The following is a 27437-nucleotide window of genomic DNA, read 5'->3' as shown; positions in this document are numbered from 1 at the left end:
TAGCTGCTTTGAGCTAGTCAACGGGAGGAGGTGGGGGGGTGTATACAGCCAGTATATGGCAGGGGTTAGGTTACAAGGGGTTGTTGCTGGAGGGGGGGGGGGAGGGGAGGAACTGAACCAGGTAACAGGGAAGGGGTCGGGGTTGGGAGCTGCTGAGAGGCAGACCAGGGGAGGTGCGGCACATGGGCAGGGGGTGGGCCCAAGAAGGGGGATGGCTGATCGGCGTAGGGGAGGTGCTGAAGGTGGTGGTGAGAGGGAAACTGATCTCAATCCGAGCCCATAGGGACAGAACGGATAGGGCAGAGATGGACAGACTGGTGCAGGAGATGACACGGAATGATAGGGAATATGTGGACTCCCCGAGGGCAGAGCTACTTAGGGAACGACGGTGACTGCAGGCGGAGCTGGGAGCGCTATCCGCTGGGAAGGCCATAGAGCAACTCAGAAAGGCCAGGGTCGCGGTGTATGAGTATGGGGAGAAAGCCAGCAGAATGCTTGCACAGCAACTTAGTGAGGCGGCCAGGGAGATAGGGACGGTAGTGGATGGGGCAGGGAACCGGGTGGGAGACCCGGCAGGACCGAACAGGGTATTCAGGGACTTTTACAGTAAGCTGTATACCTCGGAACCCCCCCCCCCCCCCCCCACGGGGCTGGAGGGGATGAGATGCTTCTTAGATGAGCTGACCTTCCCAAAGGTGGGCAGAGGGATGTGAGAGGGGCTGGGGGCCCCGATTAGAGCTGAAGAAGTAATGGGGGGCCTGAAGGTCATGCAGTCAGGTAAAACCCCGGGGCCGGATGGATATCCAGTGGAGTTCTACAAAAAGTTTGCGGGTATACTGGGGCCGGTGCTGATTAGGGTGTTTAACGAGGCGAGGGATAACGGGGTGCTACGGCAGTGTCAATTTCAGCGGCCGGCTGATTGTTTCAGTGAGAGAGCAGCTTCCCTCTCCGGATCAAAGTGAGCCGGCCGCTGAAATTGACACTGCCGGCTGCTCTCTCCCTCCAATCAGAAACATTAAAACTTAAAAGTTGGATTGGAGGGAGAGAGCAGCGGGCAGTGTCAATTTCAGCGGCCGGCTGATTGTTTCAGTGAGAGAGCAGCTTCCCTCTCCGGATCAAAGTGAGCCGGCCACTGAAATTGACACTGTTTTAATTAGATCCACGATGGGGGTTTTAAACTTATTTTAAAATCTATGCTAGCGCTTCCCATTGTGAGTCTACGGGGGTCTGACCTCTCCCCCCGCCCCCCGTAGACTCTCAATGGGAAGCGCTAGCATAGATTTTTAAATAAATTTAAAACCCCCATCGTGGATATCCGCGGCTCGGATGCAACGCGGGTGGCTGTCTTGGACCCCAACACCCGCGTTATAAAGGGGGACTACTGTACCTCCGATGATGTCGCAAGCCACTATCTCACTGATATTAAAACGGGATAAGGATCCGGAGGTCTGTGGGTCCTATAGGCCAATCTCCCTGATTAATGTCGACGCTAAACTGCTGGCCAAGATTCTGGCGTCCAGAATCGAAGACTGCGTACCAGACGTGATTGTGGAGGACCAAACGGGGTTTGTTAAGGGCAGGCAGCTAGTAGCCAATCTAAGAAGGCTACTCCATGTGATTGTGTTGCCCCCGGAGGGCAGAGAGGCGGAGGTAGTGGTGGCAATGGATGCCGAAAAGGCTTTTGACCGGGTGGAGTGGGACTATTTATGGGAGGTGCTACGACGGTTTGGGTTTGGAGAGGGCTTTGTGGACTGGGTTAAACTGCTATATCAGGCCCCGGAGGCTAGTGTAAGGACAAACAGGACTATATCTGAGTATTTTAGACTACACTGCGGGACAAGACAGGGATGCCCCCTCTCTCCACTGCTGTTTGCGTTGGCCATAGAGCCGCTGGCAATGGCTCTGAGAGCGGCAAGGGGATGGAAGGGAATGGTCGGGGGGGATAGAACACAAGGTCTCGCTCTACGCGGATGACCTGCTTTTGCATGCGTCAGATCCAGCGGCAGGGATGTACGGGATTATGGAAATCTTAGGGGAGTTTGGCCCGTTTTCGGGCTACAAGTTGAACATCGCAAAAAGCGAGATGTTTGTGGTGAAGGCGAGGGGTCAGGAGAATAGGCTGCGGGAGCTACCATTTAGGCTGGTTGGGGAAAGTTTTAGGTATCTAGGAATACAAGTGGCGCGTGACTGGGGCAAGATGCATAAGCTGAACTTGTCAAGGCTGGTGGAGCAAATGAGGAGCAAGTTTCGGAGGTGGGATGCACTCCCGCTGTCACTAGCGGGGAGAGTACAGACGGTGAAGATGACGATCCTCCCGAGATTCCTGTTTATTTTTCAGTGTCTCCCTATTTTCATTCCGCGGTCCTTCTTTAAAAGAATCAATAAAATCATTCTGGGATTTGTTTGGGCGGGGAAGTCCCCGTGGGTAAAGAGGGTGATGCTGGAACGGAACCGTAGCGAGGGGGGGGGCTGGCGTTGCCGAACCTCAGCAACTATTAATGGGTGGCTAACATAGCCATGATAAGGCAATGGATGGTGGGTACGGGGTTGGTTTGGGAGTGAGTGGAGGCTGCTTCGTGCAGGGGCACCAGCTTGGCAGCCCTGGTCATGGCTCCCCTGCCGTTCCCGCTGGCCAGGTACTCCACCAGCCCTATAGTGGTGGCAGCTTTGCGGATTTGGAGCAAATGGAGGAAGCATGCGGGGGAAGTGGGAGCGTCGGTCTGGTCCCCAATATGTGACAACCACCGATTTGTCCCGGGGAAGATGGATGGCGGGTTTTGAGCGTGGCAGAGGGCGGGGGTGGGAAGGATGGGCGACTTGTTCCTGGAAGGGAGCTTCGCGAACATGAGGGCGCTGGAGGAGAAGTTCGGGCTGGCGAGGGGGAATGACTTTCGGTACTTGCAGGTGCGGGATTTCGTACGTAGACAGGTCCCGTCCTTTCCACCAAGGGGGATCCAGGACAGGGTAATCTCCAGGGGTGAGGTAGGAGAGGGGAGAGTCTCAGATATTTATAAGGAGCTTATGGGAGCGGAGGACACAGGGACTGGAACTGAAACTTAAGTGGAAGGAGGAGCTTGGTGGGGAGTTGGAGGGAGGCGTATGGGCAGACACTCTGAGGAGGGTAAATGCAACCGCAACATGTGCCAGGCTCGGCCTGATTCAGTTCAAGATGGTTCAGCGGGCCCACATGACGGTGGCCCGGATGAGCAAATTCTTTGGGCTGGAGGACAAGTGTGTTAGATGTGGGGGAGGACCAGCGAACCATGTCCACATGTTCTGGGCGTGTCCAAAACGCCGAGGATACTGGCAGGGATTTGCGGACGTCATATCCCGGGTCCTGAAAACAAGGGTGGCGATGAGTCCAGAGATGGCGATTTTTGGGGTGTCGGAAGACCCGGGAGTACAGGAGGGGATAGAGGCCGACGTTGTGGCATTTGCTTCCCTGATAGCCCGGCGACGAATACTGTTGGCCTGTTGGGACTCAAAGCCCCCAAGGACCAAAGTATGGCTGTCGGACATGGCAAGCTTTCTCGGCTTGGAAAAAATCAAGTTTGCCTTACGAGGATCACTATCGGGGTTCGCCCGTAGGTGGCAACCATTCATCGACTTCTTCGCGGGAACTAATCGTCAGCGGGGGGGGGAGGTTGAATAGTGTAGAGTAGGGGAGAAGAATAGGCGGGTCTATGTGCGAGAGTGGTACTGTTATTTGCACTATGTTTTTGTAATTGGTATCTGCACACTAATATATATTGTTACTGTTTACAACGGCAAAAATACCTTAATAAAATTGTCTGTTTAAAAAAAAAACATTATCATGGGGTAAGCAATAAACAAAGAGATAACAGATGCATATAGAAATGGTACAGCAGTTATCATGGGGGATTTTAATCTACATGTCGATTGGTTTAACCAGTTCGGTCAAGGCAGCCTTGAGGAGCAGTTTATAGAATATATCTGCGATAATTTCCTAGAACAGTAAGTAATGCAACCTACGAGGGAACAAGTGGTCCTGGATCTGGTCCTGTGTAATGAGACAGGATTGATTAATGATCTCATAGTTAAGGATCCTCTCGGAAGGAGCGATCACAATATGGTGGAATTTAAAATACAGATGGAGGGTGAGAAGGTAAAATCAAACACCAGTTTTGTGTGCTTAAACAAAGGAGATTACAAGGGGATGAGAGAAGAACTACCTAAGGTAGACTGGGAGCAAAGACTTTATGGTGGAACAGTTGAGGAACAGTGGAGAACCACGGGGCAGCACGGTAGCATGGTGGTTAGCATAAATGCTTCACAGCTCCAGGGTCCCAGGTTTGATTTGTTGCACGTTTTACTGTGGTTGTAAAACGCGTTTATTGGAGTGTATTAACACGCCTCCGTATTCGACGTGTGCTTAACACTACTAGGCTCTGTTCTATGTATTTATTCAGCTCTGGAGTCGCCAGGTGCCGTATAGACACCGTCACAAGTATTCCAAGGTCAAGTTCAAAGTAATAAAGACGATACACCGATTAGTAAGGTTCAAACGATCAATATTTATTATACAGTTATAATAAATACTCATGCACACACTAAGAGACTAAGCTATAACTAAACTTAAGCGATCAGAATACTTATCTAACAGGAACAGGCAAGGTCAGAGAACGAGGCCTTCGTCCTGGTCTTGTACTGCAGCCTTCAGCAAGCGTTCTGGTACTGGGGGTCTAGTGGGCTTGGATCGCGTAGCGAGCGTTGAACTTACGGTTTCGGCGGCTGGTGCTCAACGGCTGGAGTCAGGATGCAAGATGTCAGTCAGAGCCGGAGCACGGGTTTAACAGACCGGGCTATGTGGGGAATTTGCCTTTATACCCCTCTCTAATGTCCTTGCCCCCTTCTGGGCGGGCTCTACCTTTCGGTACCGATTGGAGCGTTTCCAAACGGTTACCTTCGAAATCCTCCAATGCGAGGGTCTTCCTCGGTGTTGGGGGGGTGGTTTCGATATTCGTTACTTTGGTGCCATCCTGTCTGCTCAACCAATTAAGTGTTACATTGAGATGGAAATGTTGCCATTGTTCGTGCCTGGATCTGGGCTGCCTCATCAGAATGCTAAGCGCTTTGCCATTAACACCTTTGGCTTGGAGATCTTGCACCTGGCCAGAAACTGGTTTGCTGCTTGCAAAATGCTAATTAGTTGAGAGCAGACTGTCTGCTCTCATTACACAGGCTTTTCCTTCTGTCTTCCATTTTACTTTGGCTCAGTGTCCATTTTGCGTGGCCAGCATGGCTACATTCCCTCCTTGTGATCCTCACAATCATAATATTGTGAAGGATCACCTATGTACGTTGCCTTCCTTGTGTTCTGACCTCTTGCCAGTTCCTGTTCTACTCTATCTTAGACTATGGGAAGAAGAAAAAAAAATTTTAACTAACATCTCTACTTGGCCCTATGTCAAAGGGACATGCATTACTACAACTGGGAACCTCTACCTATCACTATTAACCTTAACCTTAACTTAAACATTTAATCACTCTAAAACCTTAACCATTCACACCACAACATCACACTTCCCAACTCGGCAGTCGAGTATGGAACAATATAATACATGGCTGAACTTTTTATTTACAGAGTGTTGTAATCAGTGAGGGGTTGAGGGGTTTGGTGGAATCCGAGGATGGGGGATTGAACTCTATAGATGGGTGAGGTGCTGGAACGAGAGGCTCTCCTCTTCCATTTCCTCAACCTGAGGGTCTGTACTAGTATGATGAGGATCGCGATCACCAACAGTGATTCGATTATATAGGACATGGAGTACCACGTCATGAATTTAGTGCACCAGGTCTGAACCTCGCTGATCAGGGCTGAGCACTGGGGGTTTGCTGTAATTGAAACATTTACGGTGGGGTTTGTGGGGGGAACGTGTCGTGTTTCCACACATATACACATATGACATTTAGAAACAATAGGTGGGCTTCCATCATTTTGCTGTTCTTCTTCTTTCTCTTCCTTCTTCCTCCGGTATTGACAATCCTGGCTTCGATCCCTGTCTCGTCCTTCGAAAACTATGGGATCAAGCACAGTATCTGTCAATACACAGTTTAAGACCTTCACTTGTTAGTGCATCTGTCTTTCAAAACCCAATTGACCCATTAAATGACTGGCTAAGTCACACCCTGTGACTCCCCTCATTTTTTTTTTCAAAAAGCGAATTTAAAGACCAGCATACACCTAACAATCCTTCCTTCTGCGAGCCGTCTCGCAGGCTTTGCTAGTTTACCATCCGAATGTTCCTGGATGTAAATAGCATGTGGGATGGCGGCCTAAGGGCTGCCTAACGAAAAATGAAAACAAATTTTGAAAGAAACGTCCGAATGAGTTGCGTATGGGCCGCTACGGGTACGAGTTGGATGGGATCCCCGGGTAGGGCGTGCTGTGCCATACCCGAGCTTGGCTGACCAAGGTTTGGTTCTCAGACAGGGCGGGTCCTCAGTGCCGTTTGTCCACTGCCTGAGTAACCTGGAGTAAACGGGTACGAATGTGTTTACCGTGACTTGCAGCCTCTATTCACCGAATAGAGGGGCACCTAAAAACAATGGAGCCAAGATGCTCCTTTCTGAAAACAGGGAACAAGTCGTGAACCGTGTCGGTTCACCAGAGGATACAACTGAAGTTCTCAGAAGTATCTGCGGACAAACTAACGTGTATGTGAGGTGGTCACAATCTTTTCAGCTGAAAAGAAGATGTCCATCCTCCAGCTGAACAATTTGCAATCCTGAAAACAAAACAAACATAAAACGAAGACAAACATACGTGCAGGTTCCATCAGAAAGGACATCGTTTCCCTCAGACGATTCCTATTTTACATCATCTGGACACCTCACTTTTCCTCTGTCTCTGTGAACAGGGTCACAAAGGGGTTGCCGTGTCGGGATTCAGACATTGCGTCGTCCTGCTCTCCCGGATCCCACACCCTTGTGTGGATCAGGCATGCTATTTTCGAATTGTGTGACCGGGGGTCACTCTCGTCATTGCGGACAAGTCTGTATGAATTGTCCCTGTGCCATAGTGTTGTGTCAAGTGTGTTGTCGGGGTAGTCGGGGTCGGGTGGTGGTTCTGGGTTTTTAAGGTAAGTGACTTCCATGGGGTCACTGGAGTCGGGGTCGTAGGTGGTGCAGTGCGGGCTGTATGGCTGTGTGCTGTCGCTGTCTTCCGAGTCAGTGTCAGTCCTGCTGTCTCTGCTGTGGCAGCTTGTGGGCGTGTCGGGGCGTGGTCTGTCGTGGTATGTGGGCGGAGTCGTGGGCGAGTCCGTGGATGAACTGGTCTGTGAGGGGGATGGTGGAAAAGTGTTTCTGGTGGGCGGGGTGAAGTGTTCTGCTGCATCCAGCAGTACATGATGAGCATGGTTAGACTGTGTTCCATACGCCTTAAGCTGGTTAATATGAAACCACACGGTCTTCCCATTAGGATACTTTATCCTGTAAACGGAGGGGCTAATTTTGTCCGAAATTGAGTATGGGCCAGAATATTTTGGAGCCAAAAAACTGCTGGGGTTGTAAACAGATAACATTACCTGTTGCCCAACCTGGAATTCTGTGGTGTGTACGGTCTTATTGAAACAGGCAGTGCGTTGCTGTCGGCGTTTCCCTAGCTGGACTGCGGCTGCGAGCTGTGCAGACCTCACAGTCTCAACTAGATCTTTAACTGCCTTTTCGTGGGTGAGGGCCGTCACTTCGGGGCTAGTCATGTCCAGTCCTCAAAGGAATTCTGTACCTTTCATAGGGCGTCCGGTCATGAGTGTATGTGGTGTGTATCCTGTAGATGTGGAGACAGTGTTCCTTATGAACATAAGTGCAAATGGGAGCACTGAATCCCATGTGGAATTGTTCTGTTGAACCATTTTCCTGAGGGTCGTTTTTAGGGTCCGATTCATGCGCTCCACAATCCCGCTGGACTGTGGATGATACGCAATATGAAAATTTTGTTTTATTCCAAATATTGTCAGGACGTTCCTCATGACCCGTCCTGTAAAGTGAGATCCCTGGTCCGAATCAATACTTCAGGGTAAACCCCATCTCGTGAAGATGTGGTGGGTCAGGATCTTTGCAGCTGTCTTTGCTGTATTTGTTCTAGAGGGGAATGCCTCTACCCATTTGGTAAAGGTGTCGATGACCACCAGAACGTATTTATAGCCATTCCGACAAGGGGGCAATGGACCTATAAAATCGATCTGGAGGTTTGTCCAAGGGCCGTTAACTGGGCGTGTATGCCGAAGTTGTGCTTTCTTAGAATACCGCTCCGGGTTATTCTGAGCACAAATCAGGCAATTCTCTATATAGTGTGTTACATCTGTCCTGAGATTAGGCCACCAACAGAGTTGCCTGAGGTGCCTCGTGGTTGAATCAATTCCCTGATGCCCGTGTCCGTCATGGAACAAGGCAATCATCTGATTCCTGTCCTGCTTCGGGACCACATAAAGTTGGTCCTTAATGATCACACCCTCATGTGTGGTCAGCGCGTGTTTAAAGTGCTCGTACGCAGGCACAAAGTTTCCCTTGAAAACCTCCCTGAGGTCTCCATCCTGTTTCTGTGCTGCTGCGAGATCTTTAACCTCTGTTTGTGAGACTCGTACTGCGCTCACAGGGGCGCTAGCTGGTGCGCTAGCTGGGGGGGTCCATAAGTGTCCTCTCCTGGAACCTGCCTTAGCCAATGCGTCGGCTTTTACATTCCCAGGGGGTGATGACCTATGGTGGCTGCGAACTTTTATTATCCCGAAGGTCCTGACCTTCGCTTTGTCTAGAATATGCTGGAGTAGAGGGGCTGATGGAAGGGGTCTTCCGTCTGCGGAGACAAAACCTCGTGTCCTCCACAGGGGCAGAAAATCTGTTAGACTATTGCAGACATATAAGCTGTCTGAATATATGTCTGCTGGGCTGGGGAAAGAAGCGGGGTGGTCCACTATATACGCTATGGCCGCGAGCTCTGCTGCCTGCGCGCCTAAGTGACCTGGTAACTTAAGAGCTATCTCTTCGAGAGCGCGCCCCTGCGCGTCCTCTACATAGATGCCGCATCCAGTGATACGCTCACCATTTAAAACTGTGGAGGAACCGTCTACATAAATCCTCAAGGGTCCACACGTGTCTGTGGGCTGGGGGCTTTGTTTCGGGTTCCCTATCTTCTTGGGGGGTGTTTTTGCTAAAAAGGGTCCTGTGTTATGCAGGGGAGCTACAATTTCACAGTCATGGGGCTGTCCTGGGTATTGGAGGTTGTCTGCTAAATATGTGTGTGTGCGGGTCCGTTTTACTGTAATGTCCCGTCCTTGTAGAAGTAGGGTCCACCTAGCTGCCCTAATCTGGCTAACTGAACCGTCCTTCAGTCGACCGTCTAGTAGTAGCTGTGTGGGTGTGTGTTCGGTTAGAATGGTGATGGGGTTTAGTCCGGTTATGTATGAAAAGTACTGTACTGCCCAGAAGACAGCAAGGAGGTGCCTCTCACAGGCTGAAAATCCTTGTTCTACTGGGTCTAACAGTCGGGAGGCATAAGCCACTGGTCTTAGCTGCTCGTGCCGTTCCTGAAGCAACACGGCCGAGAGGGTCAGATCGGTGCTCGCTACCTCGATTGCGAAAGGGGAAAGTGGGTCTGGGACTAGCAGCGCGGGTGCTGCACTAAGGGCTCGTTTTAACTCCTCCACAGCCTCTGTATGCTGCGGAAGCCATTCCCAGGGGGCTCCTTTCTTAAGGAGGTCTGAAAGTGGGGCGGCTTTTGTCGCGAATCCGTCTATGTGGTTCCGACAGTAGCCAACCAGTCCTAAAAACGACCGGAGGGCTGATACATTTTGGGGAAGGGGCAATTTGACAATCGAATCAATTCTTTTGAATTCGATCTCGCGTTTGCCGTGCGTGATGGCTGTACCCAAATACATCACTTTACTTTCCAAAATCTGGGCCTTTTTCGGGTTAACTTTACATCCAATTTCAGTCAATAGTTCCAGGAGTTCGGCCAGAAGCGAAATGTGCTCTGCCTTTGTGTCTGTCTGCAGTAGTAGGTCGTCTACATACTGTACCAGACATTCGGGTCGAGAAAATTTCTCTAATCCACTTGCCAGCTGTCGGTGGAAAATGGAGGGTGAATTGTGGAATCCTTGTGGGAGGCATGTCCACGTGTACTGCTGAGTTTTAAAAGTGAATGCGAATTTGTATTGGCACGCTTTTGCCAATGGTATGGACCAGAATCCGTTACTGATATCCAATACCGTGAAGTACTTGGCGTTGAGACCCTGCTTGAGCATGGTCTCGGGACTAGTAGCTACCGTTGGGGCTACTGCGGGGGTTACTTTATTGAGTTCCCGATAATCGATGGTCAGACGCCATGATCCATCGGGCTTCCTCACTGGCCAAATAGGGGCATTGTTGGTGGAGGCTACCGTTCTCAGTACACCTTGGTCCAACAAGCTACCTATAACCTTTCCTATTTCCACCTCTGCCTCGAGGGGAAATCTATATTGCTTTTGCGGTCGGGGGTCCTGTCCGGTAACATGAACTTGTCCAGTCATTCTGCCACAGTCATGACGGTGACTTGCAAATGCTGTCCTGTGTTTGTTCAGTAGGGCCTTAATTTGTCTGTCGGTGTCGAGTGTAGTCAGGTCGAATGAGTACTCTCCCACTGCGCTAATCCGATTAGCGTAGTCTCCTACTGTGAGGGTGGCTGGTGCTCTGTCTGCTCTTGCCATTCGCCAGACACACTGGTTCACTGGGTCGAACGATAAGCTGTGTGTGTTCATAAAATCTATCCCCAGGATGTGTTCTGCTGTCCGGGGAAGATTTACTAGAACTACGGGGTGCCTTGTGCTAATGTTCCCTAGCTGGATCGCTACGGGTGCTGTAATGTGTCCCTGCTGCGAGTGTCCGGTGAACCCGCTAAGTGTAATGGTGGATGTGGTCGGCCACGTGTCTGAGTGTGCCATGGTTGTGGAGTTAATGGTGGTGCGGGATCCTCCTGTGTCCCAGAGTAATTCTATGGGCTTCCCTTTTACTCTTGCTGTGACTACGGGTCTCCCTGATGAGTCCCATAGTGTGTCACAGACCCAAGTGGGGGAGCCCGGACACCGTCAGTCCGTCTCGTCCACATTGGTGGGTCCTGACTGTACTGTAACATTATGGATCGGTTTTGCCTTACTGCGGTTCAGAGTGCCTGTCTGCTGGCCTCTCTGTGATCGCTGGGGTGCTTGGCACTCTTTAGCCCAATGCCCTAACTGTCCACAGTTATAGCATTCCTGTCCTTTCTGTTGTGGGCTGCTCTTGCCTTCATTTACCCATGCGGGCTTCTGGTGCTCTCTGACTGCTTGGATATCTGCAGCAGCCTGAGCCTCTTCTGGGGATCTAACCTTGCTTTTTCCCTGAAGCGATTGCTCCCAAGCGCGGGACAACCTTTTCAGGACCCATTTCTCGTTATGGGCCTCTTCTGAGGGGTCATAGCTGTTGCAAGCGCTCTGTCCTGCTTCTGTTGCGTGGGAGATTAATGTGCGCGTCCATTTAACCATGTTTTCGCGGGTTAAATGCGCTCTATCTAACTGTCCAAAAACTGCGCTGAAATGAATCCACAGCCTTCCTGCGAATGCTGTGGGGTGTTCGGATCTTTTCTGTCTGCACTTATTCAATCCTTCTACTGGGTCACCTCTATTGTACCCTATGGCATCTAAAATGGCGGTGTGCATCTCCTCTAGGCTGCCTCCTGCCACGTTCTGTGAGTCGGGGAGGGCTGCTACTACACTCTGGTCTAAGCTCAGAACTGTGAGCTTAACCTGCTCTCTCTCATCCAGGCCGTACATGGTAGCCTGCTGCTTTACTTTAGCGAAAAACTGGTGGGGGTCTGCGGTGGGGAGGAACGGAGTGATCTTTTCACACGCGTCCCTTAGCTGGGTTACTGTTAAAGGGGTGGTGTAGGTTATGTCTGGGGCGCCTTCTGATTCGGCTTTTCTCTGCGTGGTTACGGGATTCATGGGTGCGGTTATGGTCTGAGCTGTGGGGGGGTTGGGGTGCCTGTCGTTTCTGCTGAGCTGCTGGCGCACATGTTCCCTGAACATAACGCTGCGCTGTCTCACTTAATTCCTGCCAATCTGGGGCATCTTCCCCATCTAACTGTGCTCCAAAGGTGCTTTGGAAGCCATTCTGCACCGAAAGCAGAGATTGCAATTCCGCAATCTGTTTCCTGCATTTCGCGTGGTCAACTGTGCTTTGTCTTTGTTCGGTCGTTGCAGCATGGAGTGCTCTCAAAGCTGCTTTGAGATCAGAACATTGCCTCTGCAATGCCTCCACCTGCTTTTCTGATTCCTGTCTTATCAGAACGGCACGTTGCACGTCCTGATAGGCTTTCTCATACTGGGTGTGGGAACAGCTCAGATGCGCTAGACAAGACTGGTGAGCCCTCTTGGCATCATCCACCTCTCTATCCTTCTCTGCCAACTTCCCTTTTAGATCCACATTCTCTTTCTCAATGTCCCTGACATTGACCTTACTCATCCTATTCCTCTCTTCTAAATCTGTCCGGAGCGTCCTGATGACCTCCTCTGCGCCTCGCAACTGTGCCAAACAGGACACAATCGCCATCGGCTTGCGTGCTTTACCTAGGTTCTTTTTGTGTATTTGAGAGAGGTTCTCCCACCAAGTATGACCTATACTCCCGGGACCTGTCTCCTCATTTGCACAAAACTCTTTCCAAAGGGGCCATCCCTTTCCTTGTAAATATTTGCGGAGTTCCAGCTCCCACGTGGGACACTGGCCTACTCTGCTACTGCTGCTGGTCGCTGCGACCACAAACTTTTCTGGGTCCATCAGACGTTCCATTGCCTGCATGGCCATTTCCTCTGACTCTCTTTTTAAATTTGGAACAGGGGGTGCTGGGGTTGTGTCTCACGAAACGGGTACGGCTTATGCTATGTTCCGTTCACAAAACTGCCGAAAGTTTGTCGCAACAAAAAGCTTTCAGTTTTACCTTACAGCCCTGTTAGTACGCATGCACTAAACACGCTTCCGAATTACGCTTATTATTTTGAACACCTTGAATACTTGTGATCTCTTTCTTTCTCTGCAATTTGGAGTTCTAATTCAAATTTCAGGGTCCTGGACACTGTGGTGTTTCCACTTACAACAGGGTCCCGGCGGATGTCGCCACTAAATGTTGCACGTTTTACTGTGGTTGTAAAACGCGTTTATTGGAGTGTATTAACACGCCTCCGTATTCGACGTGTGCTTAACACTACTAGGCTCTGTTCTATGTATTTATTCAGCTCTGGAGTCGCCAGGTGCCGTATAGACACCGTCACAAGTATTCCAAGGTCAAGTTCAAAGTAATAAAGACGATACACCGATTAGTAAGGTTCAAACGATCAATATTTATTATACAGTTATAATAAATACTCATGCACACACTAAGAGACTAAGCTATAACTAAACTTAAGCGATCAGAATACTTATCTAACAGGAACAGGCAAGGTCAGAGAACGAGGCCTTCGTCCTGGTCTTGTACTGCAGCCTTCAGCAAGCGTTCTGGTACTGGGGGTCTAGTGGGCTTGGATCGCGTAGCGAGCGTTGAACTTACGGTTTCGGCGGCTGGTGCTCAACGGCTGGAGTCAGGATGCAAGATGTCAGTCAGAGCCGGAGCACGGGTTTAACAGACCGGGCTATGTGGGGAATTTGCCTTTATACCCCTCTCTAATGACCTTGCCCCCTTCTGGGCGGGCTCTACCTTTCGGTACCGATTGGAGCGTTTCCAAACGGTTACCTTCGAAATCCTCCAATGCGAGGGTCTTCCTCGGTGTTGGGGGGGTGGTTTCGATATTCGTTACTTTGGTGCCATCCTGTCTGCTCAACCAATTAAGTGTTACATTGAGATGGAAATGTTGCCATTGTTCGTGCCTGGATCTGGGCTGCCTCATCAGAATGCTAAGCGCTTTGCCATTAACACCTTTGGCTTGGAGATCTTGCACCTGGCCAGAAACTGGTTTGCTGCTTGCAAAATGCTAATTAGTTGAGAGCAGACTGTCTGCTCTCATTACACAGGCTTTTCCTTCTGTCTTCCATTTTACTTTGGCTCAGTGTCCATTTTGCGTGGCCAGCATGGCTACAGATTCCCGGCTGGGTCACTGTCTGTGCGGAGTCTGCATGTCCTCCCCGTGTGTGCGTGGGTTTCCTCCGGGTGCTCCAGTTTCCTCCCACAGTCCAAAGATGTGCGGGTTAGGTGGATTGGCCATGCTAAATTGCCCGTAGTGTCCTAAAAAGTAAGGTTAAGGGGGGGGGGGGGGGGGTTATTGGGTTACGGGTATAGGGTGGATACGTGGGTTTGAGTAGGGTGATCATGGTTCGGCACAACATCGAGGGCCGAAGGGCCTGTTCTGTGCTGTACTGTTCTATGTTCTATGTTCTAACCTTCCAAGCGATTTTTCACAGTGCTCAGCAAAGGTTTATACCAACAAAAAGGAAGGGCGGTAGAAAGAGGGAAAATCGACCATGGATATCTAAGGAAATAAGTATCAAATTGAAGGATAAAGCAAAGATAAGTGGGAGTCGAGAACTGGGAAATCTTTAGCTACTAAAAAAGCTATAAAGAACAGTAAGATAGATTATGAGACTAAACTTGCTCAAATTATAAAAACAGATAGGAAAAGTTTCTACAAATATATTAAACAAAAAAGAGTGGCTAAGGTAAATATTGGTCCTTCAGAGGATAAGAAGGGAGATTTAATAATGGGAGATGAGGAAATGGCTGAGGAACTAAACAGATTTTTTGGGTCGGTCTTCACAGTGGAAGACACAAATAACATGCCAGTGACATACGGAAATGAGGCTATGACAGTTGAGGACCTTGAGATGATTGTAATCACTAAGGAGGTAGTGATGGACAAGCTAATGGGGCTAAAGGTAGACACGTCTCCTGGCCCTGATGGAATGCATCCCAGAGTGCTAAAAGAGATGGCTAGGGAAATTGCAAATGCACTAGTGATAATTTACCAAAATTAACTAGACTCTGGGGTGGTCCCGGTGGATTGGCAATTAGCAAACATGACACCACTGTTTAAAAAAGGAGGGAGGCAGAAAGTGGGTAATTATAGGTCAGTTAGCTTAACTTCGGAAGTAGGGAAGATGCTGGAATCTATCATCAAGGAAGAAATAGCGAGACATCTGGATGGAAATTGTCCCATTGGGCAGACGCAGCATGGGTTCATAGAGGGCAGGTCATGCCGAACTAATTTAGTGGAATTTTTTGAGGACATTACCAGTGCGGTAGATAACGGGGATCCAATGGATGTGGTATATCTGGATTTCCAAAAAGCTTTTGACAAGGTGCCACACAAAAGGTTGCTGGATAAGATAAAGATGCATGGCATTAAGGGTAAAGAAGTAGCATGGATAGAAGATTGGTTAATTAATAGAAAGCAAAGAGTGGGGATTAATGGGTGTTTCTCTGGTTGGCAATCAGTAGCTAGTGGTGCCCCTCAGGGATCAATGTTGGGCCCACAATTGTTCACAATTTACACAGATGGCTTGGAGTTGGGGACCAAGTGCAATGTGTCCAAGTTTGTAGACGACACTAAGATGAGAGGTAAAGCAAAAAGTGGAGAGGATACTGGAAGTCTGCAGAGGGATTTGGATAGGTTAAGTGAATGGGCTAGGGTCTGGCAGATGGAATACAATGTTGACAAATGTGAGGTTATCCATTTTGGTAGGAATAACAGCAAACGGGATTATTATTTAAATGATAATATATTAAAACATGCTGCTGTGCAGTGAGACCTGGGTGTGCCAGTGCATGAGTCGCAAAAAGTTGGTTTACAGGTGCAACAGGTGATTAAGAAGGCAAATGGAGTTTTGTCCTTCATTGCTGGAGGGATGGAGTTTAAGACTAGGGAGGTTATGCTGCAATTGTATAAGGTGTTAGTGAGGCCACACCTGGAGTATTGTGTTCAGTTTGGTCTCCTTACCTGAGAAAGGATGTACTGGCGCTGGAGGGTGTGCAGAGGAGATTCACTTGGTTTATCCCAGAGTTGAGGGGGTTGGATTATGAGGAGAGGTTGAGTAGACTTGGACTGTATTCGTTGGGATTTAGGAGGATGAGGGAGGATCTTACAGAAACATATAAAGTTATGAAGGGAATAGATAGGATAGATGTGGGCAGATTGTTTCCACTGGCGGGTGAAAGCAGAACTAGGGGGCATAGCCGCAAAATAAGGGGAGGTAGATTTAGGATTGAGTTTAGGAGGAACTTCTTCACCCAAAGGGTTGTGAATCTATGAAATTCCTTGCCCAGTGAAGCAGTTGACGCTCCTTCATTAAATGTTTTTAAGATAAAGATAGATAGTTTTGTGACGAATAAAGGGATTAAGGGTTATGGTGTTCGGGCCGGAAAGTGGAGCTGAATCCACAAAAGATCAGCCATGATCTCATTGAATGGCGGAGCAGGCTTGAGGGGCCAGATGGCCTACTCCTGCTTCCAGTTCTTATGTTCTTATGTTGGCCACACCAGGTAATAGGATGACAGATTTCTTTCCCTAGAGGACATTAGAATAGAATACAATAGAATAGAATCTCTACAGTGCAGAAGGAGGCTGTTCGACTCATCAAGTCTGCACCAATCCTTGGGAAGAGCACCCTATCTAGGCCCACGTCACCGCCCTATCCCCGTAACTCCACCTAACCTTTTGGACTCTAAGGGGTAATTTACCATGGCAAATCCATCTAATCTACATATGTTTGGATTGTGGGAGGAAACAGGAACACCCATGCAGACACTGGGAGAAAGGGCAAGCTCCACATAGACAGTCACCCAAGGCTGGAATTGAACCCAGTCCCTGATGCTATGAGGCAGCAGTGCTTTTTAAAAATAAATTTAGAGTAACCAATAATTGTTTTCTCCAATTAAGGAGCAATTTAGCGTGGCCAATCCACCTAACCTGCACATCTTTGGGTTGTGGGGGTGAAACCCACGCAGATACAGGGAGAATGTGGAAATTCCACATGGACAATGACCCAGGTCCGGGATTCGAACCCGGGTCCTTAGCGGCGCAGTCTCAGTGCTAGCCACTGTGTCACATGCCGCCCTTGAAGCAACAGTGCTAATCACTGTGCTAGTGTGCCACCCTCGTGAACCAGATGCGTTTTTACAAAAATCATTCGACTTTTAATTCCAGATATTTTACTGAGTTTAAATGCCACCAGCTGCCATGGTGGGATTTGAACCTGAATCCCCAGATCATTATCCTGGGTCTTTAGATTACTAGTCCAGTGACAATACCACACCATCTCCTGCATGCTTACCTTCAGTGACTGGTGTACGTTGCATATTCCCCTCTCCTAATTTATGGCCATTCATATAAGAGTCTGCCTTCTCATTTTTGCTACCAAAGTGGACAATCTCGCATTTCTTCAAATTATACTGCATCTGCCATTGATTTGCCCACTCACTCAACTTGTCCAAATTACACTGAAGGATCTCTGCATCCTCCTCGCAGCTCATCCTCCCACCCAACTTGGTGTCATCTACAAATATGGAGATATTACATTTTGTTCCCTCATCTAAATCATTGATATATATTGTGAATAGCTGGGGTCCTAGTAGCGATCCCTGTGGTACCCCACTATTCACTGCCTGCCAATTTGAAAAAGACCTGTTAATTCCAACTCTTTGTTTCCTGTCTGCCAACCAGCTTTCTATCCATCTTAATATCCTACCCCTAATCCCATGTGCATTAATTTTACACACTTATCTCTTATGCGGGACTTTGTCAAAAGCCTTCTGAAAATCCAGATATACCACATCCACTGGCTCCCCCTTGTGAACTCTGCTAGTTATATCCTTGAATAATTCCAGTAGATTTGTCAAGCATGATTTCCCTTCATAAATCCATCCTGCCACTGTTTTCTAAATGTTCTGCGATAAGTTAGAATGTTAGGTAAGTTGGTGGTGCTCGTGAATGTATTCACCCTGAATTGGGATGATGTAACATGAGCAGATTGCTGGCCGCAATACTGGATTTGGAGGACAAGTTGATTTTGGGGGAGATTTTAATTGTGGTTTGAACCCTAAATTTGATCGGCCTAAGCCAAAGACGTTGGCTCCTTCAGGAGTGGCAAAGATGTTATTGCGTTTATGGAGAAGGGGGGAGCAGATCAGTGGCAGTTTATTTTATTTATTTATTCATTTACTTGATGTGGTCGTCGCTCGTTAGGCCAGCCTTTTTTACCCATCCCTAAAGCACCCTGGGGGTAAGGAATTTTGTTTTTCTCTCCAATCCGTAAAGTATACTCGAGGATAAGTTTTTACTGATGGGAAGGTCGCTTCTGCCTGGGGTGAGGAAAGCTGAGGGCTTGGCAATAGTCATTTCAGACCACGCTCCACATCGAGTAGATTTGGTATTCGAGGTAGGTTCAGTTCAGCGCCTGGCATGGAGGCTGGATGTGGGGTTATTGACGGACATGGGGTTCTGTGGACAGATATCAAGACTAACAGATGATTACCTGGGGCTTAATGGGAATGGGTCAGTCTCGCCCTCTGTTCTATGGGAGGCCCTGAAAGCAGTGATTAGAGGGGAGATCATATCGCACAAAGCACATACAGATAGGGAGGCGAGAGAAGAACAGCAAAACTTGATGGATGACATTCTGGAAGTAGACCGCAGGTATTCGAATGACCCAACCCCAGAGCTCCTGGCAAGCAAGAAAAAGTCTGGCAACTGTGGCATCAAGGGGGGGTTATGTATGAATATGGCGGGGGGGGGGGGGGGGGGGGGGAGGCCAGCTGTCTCTTGGCTTGCCAGTTGGCTTCCCAGGAGATTATCCAGTCAGAGACTCAGGTGGCAGGCAGGTGTCCCCTCAGGACAAAGTTAATGGAGCATTTGAAATTCTCTGTAAGAACCTTTATAGGTCGGAGCCGCTGATGGGGAGGTCAGGTATGTCAGAGGTTTTGGAGGGCGTAGAGTTCCCTGAGGTGGGCGAGGAAGAGCATGAGGGGCTGGAGGAGCCGTTGGGCATGAAGGAGGTCTTGGCAGCGATAGAGCGGATGCAAACACGGAAGGTCGAGGACCTGATGGGTCCCCGGTGGAGTTCTACAAGAAGTTTGCTGGACATCTGGTGCCATTATTAGTGGGGATGTTTGAGGACTCTGTAACAAGGGGTTCCCTGCAGGAGACGCTGATGCAGGCATCAATTTTACTTTTAATTTAAAAAACGATGAGGACCTTGTGGAATGTGGGTCGTACTGCCCTATTTCATTACTCAACATGGATGCCAAGCTACTGGCCAAGATGTTAACACTGAGGTTTAAACCATGTTTCCTTAGGTTCTTGGGAAAGGTCAGACAGGTTTTGCCAAAGGCCAGCAATTGTCTAATGTGCAGCGATTGCTAAATGTGGTGCTTTCTCCCTTGGTTGGGCCCGATCCAAAGGTAAAGCCTTTGGCCAGCATTTTGAGAGCTTCGGGTAAGTGGAGAGGGATAATGAGGGGCGTGTTGGAGCCTAGGGTGTCCCTGTATATGTTACTGTATGCTGACCTTTTACTATACGTCAAGGACCCGGTCCCCACCATGGGTGATATAATGGAACTATTGAGGTGCTTTGGCTCCTTTTCAGGATACAAAGTAACTTGGAAAAGAGTGAGTGTTTTCTTGTGAATCTCTCTGGGAGGGGAGCCAATCTAGGGTGCTACCGTTTCGCAAGGCGGGTTCCATGGGGTATTTGGGGATTCAAATTGCTCGGGATTGGGCGCAACTTTGTAATCTGAATTACACTAGATTGGTGCATAGAGCCAAGACCAATCTGCAAAGCTGGGTTAACCTTCCCCTGTCCATGGCGGGCAGGGTCCAGTCGATCAAGGTGAACATTAGCCACGGTTTTTGTTTCTGTTCCAGTGTCTGCCGGTTTTCCTTCCTAAATCCTTTTTTGCGAGGGTCGAAAAGTTTTTAAAAATAAATTGAGTACCCAATTCTTTTTTTTTTCCAATTAAGGGGCAATTTTAGTGTGGCTAATCCACCTACCCTGCACACCTTTGGATTGTGGGGGTTAGACCCATGCAGACATGGGGAGAATGTACAAACTCCACACAGATAGTGACCTGAGGCTGGGATTCAACTGGGTCCTCAGTGCTGTGAGGCAGGTGTGCTAACCACTGCGCCACCGTGCCTCCCTCTGATGGTCGAGAAGTTGATTGCATCCAAAGGAAAAGACAGTCATGGGGCTTGGTGCTGCCGAACCTGATATTCTACTACTGGGCAGCTAATGTGGAGAAGGTGTTTGGTTGGTGTCGTGATCCAGGAGCCATGTGGGTGTAAATGAAATCGAGGTCGTGTAGGGGGTCTGGTCTGGGGGCATTGACAACGGCCTCTTCCCAGTCTCACTGACAAAGTATTCGTCGAGTCCGGTGGTTTTTTCCACTCTGAAGAAATGGAGACAAATTCAACAACATTTTAAGTTGGGGTCATTGTCAAAGCTGGCTCACATTTGTGCCAACCATCTGTTCGAGCCGGCGAGATTGGATGCCACGTTCGTGGACGGGAAGGGAAGGGCTGGAAAGAGTGGGTGATCGGTTCCTTGGAGAGATGGTTTGCCAGTCTTGAGGAATTGAAGGAAAAGTTTGGGCTCTAGGGATCAGATTTATTTAGATATCTCAAATTGCCAACTTTGCAAAACGGATTTCCCCGACATTCCCATGGCGCCACCTACATCAGTAATATAGAGGGTTCTTTCACTCATAGGGTCGGAAAAAAGGGAACAGTTCTGGTATTTATGGCCGGATAATGTCTGAGGATTCAGTGTCAGTGGAGGGGGCTAAGGCCAAGTGGAGGGAGGATTTGGAGCTCATTTTAAATGTCGAGGTATGGAGTGAGGTCTTAAACTTAATGTCGTTTTTAGCGCACATTGTACCAGGTCCAGAATGAGTTGCTTCTTCATCGGGGTGGAGGACATATACGAACGCTGATCAGGAGATCCGGCTAACCACACACACATGTTCTGTTCTTGTCACAAACTTGTGGATTTCTGGGTCTCCTTCAGCACCATGTCGACGATTCTAAAAATTGAGCTTGAGTCCTGTCCTATAGTGGCCATATTCGGGGTGTCAGACATGTCAGGGCTGCAGAGGAGCGTGGGGGCCGATGTCCTGGTCTTCACCATGCTGATTGCTCGGAGGCGAGTACTGTTGGGGTGGAGGTAGCCATTTCCACCTAGTACCTCGGTGTGGCTGGATGAAGTACCTATAACTCAAAAAAGTCAAGTATACCATGAGGGGAGCAAGCAAGGAGTTTTACCGAAGGTGGCCAACGTTTATTGTTTATTTCAAGGAATTGGTCACCGTCAGCTGTTGAGGGGGAGGGGGGGAGAAAGGGAGGAGGGGGGGGTGTAGTTGGGTTGTATGAGGGTTTGTTTTAAGTATGTATGTGTTATGGTGCTCTTTGTGTTGCTAATTCTAGGATGATTGGCGTAGTGTTCACAAAGACCACAAATAGCTTTTATATCGAACAAAGCTATAGATTTATTAACACTACTTAATTGGATTCGACACTTACTCCCATATAACAAACAGTTGATAATAAACAGACAATCTACACTCATCGACCACTAATCTCTACACTGTCACATTAACTATGATCTTCTCTCATTCACACTATTTTTCCTTTCTCCTCAACCTCATCCACAAGGCTTGGCATCAATGCCTTATATCGTTCTACACGTAGCTCCCTCCAGTGGTTGATTTGGACATAAATTAACCCTTCCAGTTCTTTACATTTGTAATAATGTCACGTGTTTGTATTTTCTTGTTATTTTGTATCATATAAAATGAAAAATTTGAATTAAAACATTTATTTTTAAACTTTACGAACAACACAGGCAGCAGACCTACACAGTGCTCTAAAAACATTTTAAATGACACAGGCAGCAGGTGCCAGGCTTCAGGATAACACACACCAGCCACGCTGCCATCCCAGAAGCCATCAATACTGTCCCCAACACTCTCGAAATACTGCCCAGAGCTGGGCAGCAGGGCCTATCCCCTTGGACTCATTGTTACGAGGTGGAGTCAGTGGTGCTCACCACTTTCCTCCCTCTTGGAGGCCATGGTACTTGGCTCTTATTTTCTAAAAACAGTCTTAATTTGTGCCCATGTGACATCACACCTGGTGGGTGGTACGTTACAATGAGGCCTGAAGATCATAGAACCCCTACAGTGCAGAAGGAAACCATTCGGCCCATTGAGTCTGCACCGGCTCTTGGAAAGAGCACCCTACTTAAGCCCACACCTCCACACTATCCCCGTAACTCAGTAACCCCACCTAACTTTTTGGACACTAAGGGACAATTTAGCATGGCCAATCCACCTAATCTCCACATCTTCGGATTGTGGGAGGAAAGCGGAGCACCCGGAGGAAACCCAAGCAGACACGAGGAGAAAGCCCATGTGACATCACACCTGGTGGGTGGGAAGTTACAATGAGGTCTGAAGATCATAGAACCCCTACAGTGCAGAAGGAAACCATTCAGCCCATTGAGTCTGCACCGGCTCTTGGAAAGAGCACCCTACTTAAGCCCACACCTCCACCCTATCCCCGTAACTCAGTAACCCCACCTAACTTTTTGGACACTAAGGGACAATTTAGCATGGCCAATCCACCTAATCTGCACATCTTCGGATTGTGGGAGGAAAGCGAAGCACCCGGAGGAAACCCAAGCAGACACGAGGAGAAAGTGCAAACTCCACACAGACAGTCACCCGAGGCCGGAATTGAACCCGGGTCCCTGGAGCTGTGAGACAGCAGTGCTAACCACTGTGCTACCGTGAAGATGCAACATTAACCTCGCTGAGTACATTATAATGTGTTCACATTTATGCAAATCACATTTGCGCCCTTCTTGGGTATGAACCTGATTGTGTCATCGGGGAGGGCGCAGGAACATCATGATTAGAAATCTCGCCAGTGTAAATCTCATTTTGGGCCTCCTGTGACATTTTAAGACCATTAGGGGATTTGTGACAACAGCTAACGGGCTTGTTAAATGCCGTCCTAGGTTTCTTTAATTCCCACCCAAAATAAGTACACAATATTATTTTTTGTGTTTTAACATTGAAATGTTTATATTTATCCAGGTAAATTCCCTGCATGGCTTCTTTAAACACCAACTCTTAGATGATGATAACAAGTGCCACTGTGACAAGTGTGGGGAAAAGACAGCAACAACACAGGTAGATGCTGACTGACCAAATCAGATTTGGGAAATTTATCATTCTTGTGTCAAACAGTTAATATGGTATTTGCAATAATGTGCCATATAACTTGCAACTAGATGTGGTATTAGTATGTTTGTTATAATTCTATGATATTCAGTACAGCATGAAAATTCTTTAAATGCTACTTTTTTTATTATCTGCTAATTACGTTTTCTTTCACAGTATTGCAGGTTGCTTTCTTGTCCACAAATACTGTGCCTGCAACTGAAACGCTTTGACTTGGATCCAAGATGGGGGACAGTAGTCAAAAACTATGATCTAATGAAGTTTCAAGAAGACTTAGATCTTGAAAGTTTCATTGGCATACATCACAGCCAAAAGGTGCGTCATTATGCAGAAGTGTGTTTTCCACTGCTTTTCTTCCAGTGTCCAGCTCTGAACGACTGCCCTTCTATCTTTAGCTATCCAAATACGGTCAATGGGCTCAATTGTTTCCAGTTAAGAAGTACCGTTGCAGGGAGGACAAGCTGGATCCAACTTTGCATGAGCCTTTGGCAGGACCCTTGGACTTTTCATCAATGGTGGTCAATTAAACGCTGTTGCCAAGATCGGGAACTATCTGAGAATGGAGACCCACTTCCCAGAGCTGCCGCCCCACTCAGAGACAGCAGCATTGCAGCATCTGTAGACCCATCATACACATGCCCATTGCTGATGCTGCAGGAGGAATGAGGCATTCTCAAAGACAAGTTACATTTATTTTTAAGAGCCAGGCAGGCCCCAGCAATCAGTGGGGCAGAGTTAACCTCAAGAGGTGGTACTGTAGCTGTGGGGGAGGCCATGCCTCCAGGACAACCCTTCTGTGGGAAATGAAGCAGTCATAAAGGAGTCCTAATCTGCACTCTTGACCCCCTCCAGCCCCACCCTAGGAACTTCCTGCGAGGTTGTCACAGTTTACCTGGCTTTCTCTCAATGTGGGGTGATCTGACACAATGTGGACAAAATGACATGGCAATTAATTGGGCACTTAAGTGACACAATTGGTTGCCTTGTGAGGAGCAATGGTACAGAGACTCCTGCCCTGGTGATATACCATGACAACTGGAAGACATTGTGCTCTCCTTCCCCCAACATATGATCAGACCTTCTGCCTTCCAGGCCATTGCCTTAGGAATGGTACAATTCAAGCCCAGCTATCCAGCAGTGACTTTCCTTCTGTGTCTTTTGCAATCACCTCCAGTCTCCAAGAATCTAATTTTAATCCCTCCTTTAATTTATCACTGTGATCTATCCAAAAGCATGGGTTAAACTTTGTCATTTACACTGACTGAGCTCAATTCTAGCCCCCCCCCCCCCCCCCCCCCCATTACTTCTCGACCCCTTGACTGAATTCATGCTCAGATTTTGACAATATAAAATCCTGGATTAGTCACAATTTCTTCTGGTAAAACATTTTAAACGCCCACTAAACACCTCTACTCCCTGGCACTGAGTCTATTCCTTCCCCAGCCAACCTCAAGCTGAATTGGTCCATTTGGACTCATGGTATTGTATTCAAACCACAGCTACAATTAAAGCCTCATATCCTACTCACCAGTGAAATCACTTACATCCACCTCACAATATTTTCATTTTCTCTTGCCTCAGAAAATACACCGGTATGTATCAAAAATGCTTTCCTCACTTTCCATAAACTCCAGCTCATTCAAATCCCTGCCACACATAACTGCTTCCACTCTAAGTCCCACAAATCCATCACCTTGTTGATCTAACCTAATGCTCCATTCCCCCTAAGCATTAAATTCAAAATGTTGTCCTCATCCCCAATGCTTTCAACAATGCTTATTTCTCTCATTTCAGCTTTTAATGCATCTTCTCTCCATTGACAGTAGAAACTTCACCCCAACTCGTGGAACTCTCTTCCAAAGTTGGTCCAGCTTGCTATCTTCCTCTGCCAAATGTTAAAAGACAATTTTTTCACTAATCTTTGATCGCTCTTTTGATTCCCTCCTGCACTGATACCGCCTCCTTTTTCCCTTTTCCTTATGCCTGTTGTAGCTTTGGCCATTTCCTTGTGTTAAAAGACATTGGGCGCGATTCAACAGAAACATTTTTTTTTTATGTATTTTATTCCAAACTCAAAAAGATTGGGTTACAAATACCACCCACAAAGCCAATCATTACACGTACACATAGTTTGTAACATTTTCCCCTTTAAACCTGCTGGCCATAAACAGATCCTTGAACATGGCTAGGAAAGGGTGACACCGCACATAGAATCCTTCCTCCGACCTTGGCAGGGCGAACTTAACGTTCTCCAGGCTCAAAACTTTGAGCAGATCCCCCAACCATGCCCCGCCTCCGACAGAGCCTTGAACACCGCTTCCCAAAAGCCCTCCAGTTTTTCATCCCCTGAGAACATATGGGCGTGGTTCACCAGCCACCAACCCACACTTCTCACAGCGATCCTCCACCCTAAGGAAGAACCCCCTCATCCAGGCAGCACGGTAGCATGGTGGTTAGCACAATTGCTTCACAGCTCCAGGGTCCCAGGTTCGATTCCCGGCTTGGGTCACTGTCTGTACGGAGTCTGCACATTCTCCCCGTGTGTGCGTGGGTTTCCTCCGGGTGCTCCGGTTTCCTCCCACAGTCCAAAAATGTGCAGGTTAGGTGGATTGGCCATGCTAAATTGCCCTTAGTGTTGGGTGGGGTTACTGGGTTATGGGGATAGGGTGGAAGTGTGGGCTTGGGTAGGGTGCTCTTTCAAAAGAGCAGGTGCATACTCGATGGGCCGAATGGCCTCCTTCTGCACTGTAAATTCTATGAAATTCTATAATCCGGACCCTCATCAAATGTACCCTCAGCACCACCTTGAATTGAATGAGACCCAGCCTCGCACATGAGGACGTTGTATTAACCCGGTGCAATATTTCACTCCATATCCCCCACTCTAGCCCGGTACCCAGCTCTTCTTCCCACCTTCCCTTGATTCATTCCACTAACGCTGTCTCTTTCTTTCCCAACCACCCATAAATATTCCCGGTCTTCCCCTCCCCACACACGTCTGGAGCTAACAGCTTCTCCAAATGGCCCAAGATTCGTACACCTCCCTAAGTCATTCACTGGAAGACCTCACTCTTTCACAAATTCAATTTTTACCCAGAGGAGGCCCCGAATTTCTCCTACACGTTCATAATTTATCCCATACTCTCCAATGGGTCCGCCACATACAGCAATACATCACTGACACACAACGACACCCAATGCTCCTTAACCCTCTCACATTACTCCGCCAATCAGAGTGCAATCGCCAAAGGCTCTATGGTCAATGCAAACAATAGTGGTGACAAAGGGCACCCCCGCCTCGTTCCCCCGTGCAGCCTAAAGTACTTAGAATCCATTCTATTTGTTCGCACACTCGCTGTGTGGGGATGGGTAGAGTAAGCATATCCATGCAACATATATCAATCCAAATAAAAACGTCCACAAGGTTTTGAACAAATACCGCCACTCAACTCAGTCAAAGGCCTTCTCCACATCTATTGACACTATCACCTCCGACACCCTGCTACCCAAGCGGATCATGACCATGTTAAATAGCCTGCTAATTTTACTCGACAGCAGCCGCCCCCTTCAAGTACCCCATCTGATCTTCTGATACCATCTCAAGTACACGCCCCATTCAGTTGCCTTGCCAGCAACTTGGCCAATACCTTCATGTCAACACTTAGCAACGAATGGGCCTGCATGATTCACAATCCAATGGATCCTTATCTTTCTTTGGAATCGAAGAAATAGAGGCTTGTGACATTGAGGCCAGTGCCTCCTTAAGCATACTCAGGGGCCAAATCCCCCAGACACATTGTATAAAAATCGACCAAGATACCATCCAGTTCCGATGCCCACTCCGACTGCACCGACCCCACTTTCTCCACTATCTTCTGCAATCCCAGTGGCTCCTCCAATGCTTGCCACTTCTCTTCTCTCTCTCTCTCTCCCCCCCCCCCCCCCCCCCCCCCCACCTCATTAATTCACTCTGGTGGCGCCACCACACCCCATGCTGCCCATAACTACACAATTTCCCACACAGCCCACTGATGTCTAAACTAACTAGCCTTCTCACTGTACTCATACTGGGCATCCCGAACCCTATGAAGCTGACCCACCGCCTTTCTTCTTGTCAGCCGGTGAAACTGCCCCTGCAATTCCTTTTTTTCAGAAAACATTTTATTGAGGCATTTCAAGTTTTAGCATTT

At 48.3% G+C, this 27437-nt stretch overlaps 1 protein-coding gene across 6 annotated transcripts in view; it reads left to right on the top strand.

The window, feature by feature from the left end:
- LOC119976425 (ubl carboxyl-terminal hydrolase 18-like) overlaps positions 1–27437 on the top strand; it is a 129597-nt gene that overhangs the window by 70590 nt on the left and 31570 nt on the right. For all 6 annotated transcript variants that reach the window (XM_038816956.1, XM_038816954.1, XM_038816955.1 and 3 more), the window contains 2 exons: positions 23101–23196; positions 23404–23562. In XM_038816956.1, the coding sequence (XP_038672884.1) occupies positions 23101–23196; positions 23404–23562 (255 nt within the window). The remainder of the gene's footprint in view (positions 1–23100; positions 23197–23403; positions 23563–27437) is intronic.

The sequence above is a fragment of the Scyliorhinus canicula genome, chromosome 13 (assembly GCF_902713615.1).
Source record: "Scyliorhinus canicula chromosome 13, sScyCan1.1, whole genome shotgun sequence".
Taxonomy (NCBI): Eukaryota; Metazoa; Chordata; class Chondrichthyes; order Carcharhiniformes; family Scyliorhinidae; genus Scyliorhinus; species Scyliorhinus canicula.
This window is presented reverse-complemented; position numbering and strand designations above follow the sequence as displayed.